Source organism: Pteropus alecto, unplaced genomic scaffold, assembly GCF_000325575.1.
Source record: "Pteropus alecto unplaced genomic scaffold, ASM32557v1 scaffold73, whole genome shotgun sequence".
Lineage (NCBI taxonomy): Eukaryota > Metazoa > Chordata > Mammalia > Chiroptera > Pteropodidae > Pteropus > Pteropus alecto.
Window position 1 is genome coordinate 53969 of NW_006436284.1, and position 12036 is coordinate 66004.

Sequence of the window (12036 nt, forward strand, 5' to 3'; positions counted from 1 at the left end):
TTAGAGGGCCGCCGCACCGGTCGGGCCCCCTTCGCTGCCGGACTTGCGCACCCCGGCGCCCGGAGCCTCCGGCGCTGTGCCCACCCCGCTCCAGCTCGCGTCTCCCGACTCCAATTAGGTCAGGCTCGGAGTCCCGCGGCCGCGGCTCCGGCCCCCAACGCGCGGCAGCCACCCGGCTCGCCTTTCTTTCTTCTCTCGCCTTCCTCTCCTCTTGCCTCCCCCTCCCCCTCTTTTCACGTTGCTGAGGTTTGGGGTTTTGTTTTATGTTTTAGGGGTTTTGTTCCGCAGCCCAAGCTCATGGATGTACATTATCATGCTCCTCTTTTGTAGAGCAACCCGACGGCCATGGAGGCCGAAGAGACGATGGAATGCCTTCAGGAGTTCCCTGAACACCATAAAATGATCCTGGACCGGTTGAATGAACAGCGAGAGCAGGACCGGTTTACTGACATCACCCTGATTGTCGACGGTGGGTAGGGTAGTCGGGCAGAGGAGAGTGAATTTGTGGCTTCAGTTCTTATTTCCCTTTCCCCCACCCGCCTTTTTTACCCACCCTCTATGGGCTCGCTATCAAAAGTCAACGGAGAGAGTGCGCTGGGACCTGTGGTCGGTCACTTGTCAGTGTCAGCTCACTTAGACCATGCTGTAGAAGGCTAGTTGGCGGGCCAGTCAGTTTTTCAACATAATTATGGCATTTTAACTTTTTGTAGCCTTTTGAAGTTTTCCCATTGAACACTGGAGTGCAGGATTATGTTGTGGGGATAGGAGGGAGGATGTCTCTAAATGTTTGGTTAATAGTTTTCTATTGATAAGCTACTTTGAGGAATATCTCACAGGAGTCATTTGAGAAGTGTTGATTTTTTTTTCTACTTTCTCAAATGGTCTTGGAGGGAGAATGTGAGAAAATCCTTTCTACACTGGTACCCTCTTTGAGAACTCCCATAATAAAATGGAGACTTTATCAATTTTGGGTGTTGTCATTGTAATGGAGGCAAACTCAGCGTGGGTGTCTTTTCCATTGAGTAAAAATTGGTTTCTCAAAGCCAGCTGTTTTTTTTATAGTAGATCTACTGTAGATCAAGCTTCCAGATTTTGTACACATTAAAATATTTCTCATAGCAAACACATCCAGCTTTGTGCTTGTTCTGTGGCTTTTTTCTCCCTCTTTTTAAATGAACTATAATCTTTTGGGTTGTGTTTATGTTTAGTAGTTTCAACTTAATAGACTATGTCTTTCACTCAAGTGGTAGGAGGTTCCTTACCTCCTGGAGTGTTATAACCTGGCCATTATAAAACTGATTTAATAGGGTCTTTGAAGTAAAGATCTGACTTTGTCTAATAGAGATTAAAATTTGTCAAGATAGCTGCCAAGAATATTGTGACTTGAGTTCAGTAATCTGTATAGTTTTATAATTATACCATAAAGATCTACTTGATATAATTTTCTAATTTGTTTTCCAATTTTATGTTTCATTTTCGTGGCTATGTATGATTTTATTTTCTTTTTTACCTAGGTCACCATTTTAAGGCCCACAAGGCTGTTTTGGCTGCTTGCAGTAAATTCTTCTACAAATTCTTTCAAGAGTTTACTCAGGAACCTTTGGTGGAGATAGAAGGTAAATGTTTGTTTTAAATACAATGCTTAGCAAGAATTATAATTGATGAAGACGTTTTAGACAGTCAAGTTAGCAAGATACCATGGGACATAGGCATGATAGTTCCTGTTAGGTGGCTGAATAAATTGTTCTTTTGACACCTGAGAATTCTTACTTTCAGCAAAGTGTTTGGTAAAACGATCTGCCAGGAAAAACTCTTAGGTTAGATGGTAGATGTTGGTCTTTTAAAGGAGTCTTTTCCACTGCTAAAAGCCAGTGTTTACTGTCTTTTGAAAACAAGTAAATTTCCATCTTTGTTCAGACTGGTGGGGATGCCACAGGGTACAGTAGAGGCCTTTACTAGCAGAGGTCCAAATGACATGCACATTGTGAAGTTGGCTGCCATAATATGCAAAGAGTTAAGAAAGGTGAACTGAAGTAGCATTCAGAAGAAGTTCTAATAACTATAGAAGGTCTGGGATGGAAGGACTTATTTGCTGGATATTGTCTTAATCATAATAAATGATTTTTTGTACTTGCTTGACTTTTCTGTAATAAAAGTTCACCAAAGGCCAGGTATTGTGCTACATAGTTTATGCGCATTTTATGAGGTTCAAGCAATCCTTTGAAGTAAGCTTTGTGGATTTCCACATCACATCAGGGAACACCCTCCAAATGTTACTTGCCCAACGTTGCGCAGCTAGCAAGGGATTCCCAATTCAAAACTGTAGGAAATAAATCAGTTTACCTACATAAATAACAGAATTTTAGCTTCTTTGAAGGTTCTTGAGGTGTGATTTTGTATTTCTTTCATGGTGTATATGTTCTTTGTTATGAATGGGTTGCCTAGAAACACTATTCCCTTGGAAAAATTTTCATGCCTATGGGAGTAAAGAAAATACAGAGTCCTTGTATATTTGCTCTTCTCTATTTTTGTTGTTTGCCAGATTCAGGTTTAATTTTGGTACATTCCCTATCTAGCATTCTAGTTACTGTGTCCATAGGTAGGTTATCTTTTAATTATCTGTGATGGACAGAGCATAGACATAATGGAAGTCCACAAAGCTTACTACCATGACAGTCTAGCTGCCTTGATGATATTGGTTTTTATTACAAGGTAAGATTTCCATTTAGTCACCTGAAGTACTTTGTGATCCCAGGCAGATTACTTTATCTCAATTGTATATTAGCCCCCTCATCTGAAAAGTGGGCTAATAGGCTTGATTAATTGAAATAACATGCATGCAGAGTGCCTGCAATAGTATTTAGTGTGTTGTCAAAGCTTAATAAATTGGAGCTATTTATCAGTTATCTATTACATGTATGTACCATGCTAGACCCATGAAATGAAGAATTGAGGACTAAGGCCTTAAAAAAAACCTGCAGATTTAATCATGGATAAGCAACAGGTAAAGAAAGGAGTGCAAAAATGTTGCAGAGACATTTAGTGTGGAATGGTGTCACTGAGGAGGGAGAATGAGTGGTTTAGTCTGCCTTAGAGAGCTAGAAAAAATTTCAAAGAGGAGTTGACGTCTCAGCAGAATTTTGAAAAGTTTAAAAAAATAAATGGCCTAGGCTAGAATCTAGATTGCCTGTGGAGCAAGGAGTACTGAACTATCTGGAGAAGTAGGATCCTCTCTTCTGAAGACTAATCATCTTGGGATTGTGTCTTGTACTTCTAAGTATCTCCGACCTGCTATGTCCTTTATAATACAGCACACAAGCTTTTAGTATTTAAACTGTAGGCAGATAAGAAAGTAAAGTGTAAGAACTCTCTATTTTTGTTGTTTGGCACATTCAGGTTTAAAGAATTAGTTTGGCTCAGTGTCTTAAGCCATTAATTTTGAGATTGCTGTGCTGTCTTCCTGGTCACCTGGCTATAGAGAAAGCCCTGCAGGTGTAAATGGAAAACCTGAGTTATAGTCCTGGCTTTCCTGTGTGTCAGTTTTGTAACTTTGGGCATCTTTATTTTTTTTAATCTGAAAATATGATAAGTAGTTTGGACTACGTCATGGGTATTTCGAATATTAAGTCATCACACTCTGGGTGCTGTTAAAATTCTCTAGAGAATGCTTTTGTTGTTTTGGTTTAGTTTGTTTTATTTTAGGAGGCAGTCAACTGGATTAGATTCATACCGCCTTATGTGGGCTGTAGATCCAATTCCAGTTTAGTTTTCAAAACTTTTGTTGTGCTATTCAGGTCCCAGGTGTGCTGACCTGGGTAGTAGTTCATGCTGAAGTGCAGTTCTCAAAGCCTTTGCTATGTCACCGCAGGTCAGTTGCACATGCGTGCAGCTCAGTGGTGAGCTTGAGACTACATACACAGAAGACCTTTTCTAGCTCTCTTTTTAGATTTCCTCTGCACTTTAGCTCCCAGGAGATCCTTTTCCTGATTATTAAGCTAGAAAATGGGTTTTAGCCTCCCTGTGCTATCTACACTTCCCACCACAGGATCTACTTCTCGAACAGAGTGGGGAGAGAAAAGAAAAAAAATGACAAGAATTCTCTTGCTCTTCAGATTGTAGTCTCTTTCCTAGTTCTGTCAGAGAGAACTTTCTCTTGGAGTTTAGGTGCTTGCTTGGTGGCCACCAGCCACAGGTGTGCAGCATCAGAACTGGGGCTTGCTTTGAGGCAGGGCTGAGAGGAATAAAAACCAAGTATCCTCTCACACTCCCACCCCCACACTCTCCATCTTCTTTCCTGGGTCTCTAGCCAGAAAGAGTTGCTCTTGGAGCTTTTTCTGTCTGCACCTGCTACATAGTTATGAGATTTGGGCTGTCCTGAAGTCTAAGCTGGGGTATATGGGAGGAAAAAGAAAAACCAGGAGGCCCATTGTTTTTTGAGTTTTGATTTCTCTCTCCAGTCTGCTTGCTTCCATATATTTTTCAGAATCCTTGTATATTTGCTTTATGTATATTCTGTCCAGGATTTTTAGTTGTAATCAATGGAGAAGATAGGGTAGACTGTGCTTTCTTCATCTTAGCTAGGACTGGAACCCCCACATATAAAATGTGAATAAAAACATATAGTGATGGTTACTGTCCTTAGCGGCACATTAGAAACATCAGGGGAGCTTTTGCAAGTACCAGTGCCCAGGCTGTATCTCCAAATCAATAAAATCAGTCTTCGAAGGTTGGGATTCAAGCATCTGTATTTAGAAGTTCTTTAGGTCCTTGTTATTCAGTGTGTGGTCCGAGGAGCAGTGATGCCTGGGCATCACCTGGGAGCTTGTTAGAAATTTAGACTCTCAGTCGCTACCCTAGACCAGCTGAAGCCGAACAGGATCCTCAGATGATTCCTGTCTACAGCAAAGTTAAGGCAACACTGCCCTAGGACGATTTCAGTGTGCATCCAGTGTTGAGAACCACTGCCTCTATAGGGTTTTATAAAAGCAAATGACATGTATGTAAAATAAATTTGAATTCTAGTATGCTCTGACTAAAACTGTCATTAGATGCAAGCTGAACTACCTCCCTTTTTCTAGGTTCCTGGTAAAGTAAGTTACCTTTGATTAGAACCACAGGCTTACCTTCACCTTCACTTCAGAATTCTTGTCCTCAAAGCCAATTGCTTTGTGGTTTATGAGTTGAATTCACACCATGTAAAATCTTCAACATTCATTTCCTGTTCAGAATACATAGCTTTCTCCTAACCTGAGCCTCCAATTTTCTAAATCTATTCTTTCTCTACTCTTCCTGGAACCAGATCCATAAGCAACTAGTTCTCTCTTTGATATCAAGTCTATCATTGTGTCAAATTTTAGCCTGTACTGTCAAGGACAAAACATCTAAGTACACATTCGTGCATCCTTTTTGAGTAAGAGTTTCCACCAGTTAGGAGAGTTCCCTAAAACTGGAGAAATTCCAGAATGCTGCCCTTTGCTTCTTCCTTAGTGAAAAAAGACTCAGGTTAAGGTGTTAATATTAACATTTTTCTTAGATACTTGTTTATAAAAATTGTATTCCATGGCATACTTCTATTATGAGAGAAGCAAGATATCAATGAGAAAATGGGCTGAAATTTGAGTTACCAAACTAGTGCTGATAGAGAATAAAATATTTTTGTGACCATACAGCATCTACCACTATTTCATTTGCCTGGTTAGGAGTTACTAGTTTAAATCATGGAAGCTAATTAGGTCAGTGGTTAATTTCTATGACCAGTGTTGGACTGGCCACATAAGAAGCACCTAAGGGTGTTTATAAAAAAAACCCAAAAAACACAAAAAACAGTTCTTATCCTAATTTTGATTCTAGAGGTCAGGGACCTATGCTTTATTAAGTCTACAGGTGATTTTGATTAACCAAGATTGGGTGCAGTCTACATATTCAAATCCTTGAGGCCAGATGTTTCTTGAAATTACAGATTTTTAGAATTTTCTAAAGATAATGCAGTTTGTGTATTACAAAATATTCCCACTGAGGTCTAAGGAAACACACTGTAATCAAATAATATTTTGGCAGCGTAGCATATTAATATTTAATTGGGATAAAGATGATAAATAATGTCATGTCAGTTCGGATCAAATTTTGATGCCAAATTTATGGGAAAACTGGTTTTAAGAGATTTGGGGAACTTGGAATTATAAATAGGAGATTGCAGTCCTGTAGTGAATGAGACCGTGGGCTTAAATTCTTCTGAGCAGCAACGTTTCCTGCCATCATCCTATTTGAAAACCTTTACCATGGACTTTGGAGTCGTGCCATCGGTTTGATTCTAGCTTTATCACTTAATAACTATGTGCCTTTGGCAAGTTACTTCTCTGTGTCTCAATTTCCTCATCTGTAAAATGAGGATTATAATGATAAGTACTTCATAGGGTTATGAGGAATAAGTGAGTTAATACTTATATATTTAGAGTTATGCCTGATGTGTGTGTGATTAAAAATCAAAATCTTGTTTCACTTCAGGAAAGATTTATGCATTGTTTTTAGAAAGGACTTTTGCTGCACTTTGGAGCATTTGGTCAAAACTCCCTTTAAAAAAAAGCTGTCTCTCAGACTACTCAATATAATAAAGAATAACAATCAGGAGATAAAAGATTTAGTGGACCCAAATAAAATTAGTCTTCATTGACTCCAGTTATTTTTAGTTTGTTTATTTGGTAGCATGTAACATAGTCATATTACATTATATTTTATAGTGTTTCTCAGTATTCACATTGCTTTCAGATATTTTGAAGATGAGTCTGCTGAGGCTCAGAGATTCTGATTTGTCCCAAATCACACAGGTCACGGAGAGCCGCAACTAAACTAAAACTTGAAAGTGCTCACTCCCTGAATGATATCCTTTCTTTACACAAATAGGGCATGGTGGATATTCCACCAGTATTCTTACTGTTGTCCTGAAGGCCACATTCATGTATACAAAGTGCATGGGAAGAACATAAAAATATTTTCATGTGTGCAGTTGTGCATATTGTATGGACTTGGGTGTTTCTTATTATTAAAAAATTTATGTTAAGAAGTAGTTTTCTCTTTGTTTCTGTCAATAGCTTTTTGTAGCCTTGTATTACCAGACTAGAATAATAATATACAGCATTGAAGGGTATAAAGAAATAAAGTATCTTTTGGGGCCAAAATTTAAACATCAAACTTGTAAAGAAAAGTTGAAATCATGGACCCTTAATTTTAAAAGTGACTTTAACATTTATTTCTACTTGTGTGCCTGCATTTTAGGAAGCATCGTGTTAGGTGTTGGAGGTGAGTGTAGAGACAAAATCATTTCCCTCAAGTAGCTTACAGTCAAGAGATATCCATGAATTATAATGATCAGAACAGGTACAGAGTTCAGCCTGGGGGACATTCTAAAGAAGGTTACATTAAAGATGTGACATTAGAATTGGGCCTCAGGGGTGATACGATTCATACAGAGATAGTTATTAAGCATTCAGGAAAGCAAGCAAGTATTAATGAAGATAAGGGAGCTGTTAGGTAGTGAAAGGTTTATTTGAGAATTAGTATATAATGTGTTCAATATAGTGTAAAGTTGGGAAGGGAAAATAAGTGATAAGTAGAAAAATAATGTGAAGAACCTTGAAATAAAGGCAGAATGGTACTGATCTTTATTTGCTAAGCTATGGGAAAAGCCATTGAAGATTTTAGAGCTGAGTTGATGCAGAGCTGTCAGGAAACATAGCATGTCTGACATGTAATAGTTAGCCGACTCATGCTTGATAGATAGATTGGTTTTACTCTTCTGTAAGAGCCTTAGGAAATCTTTGGGAAAGGATTTAAAGTAGTTTGTTAGTTAGTACTGAGACTTGGCTATAGTAATACTGTACTGTTAAATGAGGATTCTGCCAAGAAATAATCTTCAAAAATCACAAATACTAATCAAGTTTCAAACACTGGACTTTTTTTTTCTTTACTAAATGTTTTGAATCAACACGAATGCATGCTAAAGCACGTGTCTTTTACAGGTGTTAGTAAAATGGCCTTTCGTCATTTAATTGAGTTCACATATACAGCAAAATTAATGATACAAGGAGAAGAAGAAGCCAATGATGTATGGAAAGCAGCAGAGTTTCTACAAATGCTGGAAGCTATCAAAGCCCTTGAAGTCAGGTAATTATTTATTGAAGTACAGTTATATTCAGTCATGTGCACCATAACTGTTAGTCAAGAAATTGTTGTATATGTTATGCCATAAAGAACTGATGTTTTGAAATTAAGAATACTTAAGGATCTCTAAAATTCTTCTGGATACCGATTGTTCTTTCTCTCACACTTGATTTCTTGTCCTTATGTAAATACTGCTGAGATTAACCAAAGTAGCATCTTTTGTATCTAATAAAATAAGGAGGACTGCTCTGCTTTTAAGGAGTTCTCTGTAAACTCTTTTGTTGAATTCAAGTTGTTAATTTGTACCAAGCCTTATTCTTAAAAGAGTTTGGCATACAAAGATTAACATAGTACTGTTTGAAAGTAAGTGAGGAAATTGGTAAAATAAATAGGCCAGGTGGAGGCGATAATCAGTGAAGTTAGAAATATAGTGGCCAAAATGTATGCCATTTAAATCTGTATACTTATTCGTTGGGCTAAATCTAGCTCAGGTTCTGAAACACCTAGTGCAAAGAAAAAGTACTCAGTTAACGTTACTCATGGTTATAAGTTGAGAACAAATCAGTTCCTTAGGAGCCACTCCTGGCATCAAAACACAAAGTTTCTCATAGGAAGTATTAAGAAAACATGTAATGAATAAAGACTTCACCATCTTTCACAATGAATAGTGGCATGACTCTGTATACCTAATATAGTGATTCCGAACAAGCTCCCTGAAGTCAGGCTGCCTGAGTTGCATCCTAGCTCTACCACTGTGTGCGGCGCTTTAATGAAATTAGTTTCCTGTCAGCAGCTCAGTTTCCTTATCTGTCAAATGGGGATAATAATGGTGCTTTCTACGTAGAATTGTTTGTGAGGATTAAATTAACTGATGCAGGTCAAGTGCTTAGCATGGTGTCTGGCACATAGTACTCTAAAATTTGAACTATTATCTCCTTGTTCTGTTATGATGAACCTCAGTATAGGTCATTGGCATGACATTGAAGAGCAGTTTGGTAATATCCATTTCACATGGGGCACAATAGTAAACTCACTGGTGTGATTTAGTCAAAAGATATAATTTAGAATAATTTAAGAAACAATTGAACTCTAATCATAAATATCATTTCTCCTAATGAGCTTTTAATTACTTTGATGACAATTCAAAGTTAAACTTTTTTGACAAGAGCTTAGTATGTGTGTATTCAATGATGCCTAGTACATAGGTATGCGGTAGACATTTGTGAATGGTTGGATGGGTTCATGCTGATTAAAACCAGATCAGTACTCTCCTGCAGAGAGAGCTGAGATATGAGTAGCAAAATAGAGGTGTGTTGAGGATATATACCTGATTAGGTCATATCTTCTCATATTTGAATGGGGCAATTCCAGATTTGTGATTAAATCCTAGATGAGAATCTTCTAGGAAAAAAAAATATTCTATCCGTGTGGTCCCTTTGCTGTTCATGGTAGTGAACACTTGGCAACAACAATGGAATGTATTCTATGACAGTGGCCTAGATTGGATTTTGTATAGTCATTGAGAGAAGAAGGTAAGAACAACTAGGTACAGCTGTTTTCCTAGTCCTATTTAGAACCTTTTAGAGGATTTGTTATTATTATAAGACTGGGATTCTTATAGTACTTGCAACCATCGGTGCTTTTCAGTATAAATACAGTAACATGTTGAATTGTTTCTTGAACCAGTTAGGAAAATAGGAAGATTACATTATTACATATTTGCTGCTTATTGTAATACAATTTAGGATTAACAGTTAATATTGTTGCGGTTAAATCAACTGGTTAAGGCAACTCTATGCTGAAAAGGTTATTGTATAACTTCTGCAAACTTTTTGAATAACACTGAAATACTAGGATCTTATTTTGCTACACTGAAATTGCATCATTGTTTGTTTAAACTGCATAAGAAGGTTATTTGTTAGAAAGCAGCAGTTAGTTGTCTTATAGATTTTTCCTCCCCAGCCTTTTGAAGTATAATTTACATATAATACACACTTTAGTATAGAGTTTGAATTTTGTTGATTGTATACAATTGCGTAACTACCACCACAATCAAGATAGAGGAACATTTCCGTCACCCTAAGTTTTCTCATGATTCTACAGTGGACTTTGATCCCCAGCCCCAGGCAACACCGATCTGGTTTTTATCACCTTAGTTTTATCTTATTTAGAATGTCATTTAAACGGACTTCTACAATGTGTAATCTTTCATGTTTGACCCTTTTTTTCACTTAGTGTTATGTTTTAGAGAGTTTTCCATGTTGTGAGTATATTACTTTGTTCATTTTTATTGCTGAGTACTATTCCATTGTATGGATATACACCTGTTAATGGACATTTACGTTGTTCCGGTTTTTAGCGTTTGCAAATAAAGTGGCTGTGAACATTTGTGTACAGGTTTTTTTGACATACACTATCATTTCTCTCAGTAAAGACCTAGGAGTGGAAAGCTGTGTTGTATGGTAGATGTGTTTAATTTTCTAAAGAAACTGCCAAACTGTTTTCCAAAGTGGTGTGCCATTTTACATTCCAACCTGCAGTATGTGAGAGTTCCAGTTGCTCCACAGCCTTGCTAATACTTGGTATGATGAAGCCTTTTCATTTTAGCCATGTTCATAGGTGGTCTTAATTTGCATTTCTCTGAGGTTAGTGATGTTGAGCATTTTTTTCATATGCTTTTTTGCCATCTATCGTTTGGTGAGGTGTCTGTTCAAATCTTTTGCCCATTTTTAAAATTGGGTTATTGTCAAGAACTGTGAAGGGTCTCTTTCACAGCATATAAGGAGCAGCATTGGATTCGTGTTTGTATCAAGTTCCACAGGGGTGACACAGTTGCTTAGGTGTGTGCTGTACTCATAGTGGTTTGCACCACAGTTGAGAACTCTGAGCTTTAGGAAACCCAAATCTTTTATAATGAGTTGCAAGCAGACCTGCACAGTTTTTGCCCTAGAGGGGCTGTTATCTTTATAGACAAGAAATGAACCTGCCCTTCACTCTGGAGGAAGACAGGCTCTATCTTCTAAGGCTACTTGCTACAACCTTGAAAAGATAGTCCAGATCAAAAGGCTGTCAGTGTCTTGTTTATAAGACATGCAGAAACATAAAGATTATCTCCCAACAATATCCTTATTTCTGCATTATTTTACTTCTAGTGAATTTTATCATGTGTCTACCACGCCTCCATTAACCAGTCTGATTAATCTGACAAATAGGGACTGGGACCTAAATCATTCAACTTTTCTCACACTGGACTTAAGACAACTATCAACAGAACTTCAAGAAGTAGGATGTGGCCACCCTGCAGTGCTGAGCTTAACCAGGAACCCTTTCCTCTAAAGTCCTAGACTTAACCTACTAAACAAATTCCTAGAAAGCTAGGTAGCTTCTTTAGTTTCTGGACTGACTTTTTAACTTAGCCCTAAGCATTAATCAAGTATAACGAGGTTGGTCGTGGTTCCATAGTGTAGTGGTTAGCACGTCTGCTTTACACGCAGAAGAAGGTCCTGGGTTCGCGCCCCAGTGGAGCCACAGTCCAAGGTCTACAGCCATGCCACCCTGAACAAGCCTGAAGTCTGATCTCGGAAGCTAATAAGCAGGATCGGGCCTGGTTAGTACTTGGATGGGAAACTACCTAGGAAGCCCAGGTGCTGTAGGCATAAATAATAATAATAAAGTAATAAAAATATATATATATAAAAGATAAGTATAGTAAGGTGTTTCTAGCAATTGTACAGGCGCCACATTGGTCCCTAGGGAGGAAGTCCAGTGCCAGTCTGTCATCCATGACAACCCTGGCTAGTGATTTGAAGCTGACATGTATGCTTTCTAGAGCCCAAGTGATGTCATTGATTACATCGACTTAAGTCAGGCACAAATTAT

The 12036-nt window shown here is 38.1% G+C and overlaps 1 protein-coding gene across 8 annotated transcripts in view; it reads left to right on the forward strand.

The window, feature by feature from the left end:
- Window positions 1-12036, forward strand: part of ZNF131 (zinc finger protein 131) — a 29365-nt gene that overhangs the window by 668 nt on the left and 16661 nt on the right. For 4 of the 8 annotated variants that reach the window (XM_015589848.2, XM_006912434.3, XM_006912435.3 and 1 more), the window contains exons 2-4: window positions 331-469; window positions 1515-1616; window positions 8016-8160. In XM_015589848.2, coding sequence (XP_015445334.1) covers window positions 346-469; window positions 1515-1616; window positions 8016-8160 — 371 coding nt within the window. In that variant the 5' untranslated portion in view covers window positions 331-345. Of the gene's footprint in view, window positions 247-311; window positions 470-1514; window positions 1617-8015; window positions 8161-12036 lie in introns of those variants that run through there. The other 4 variants (XM_006912433.3, XM_015589851.2, XM_015589850.2 and 1 more) reach the window with 3 other exon arrangements.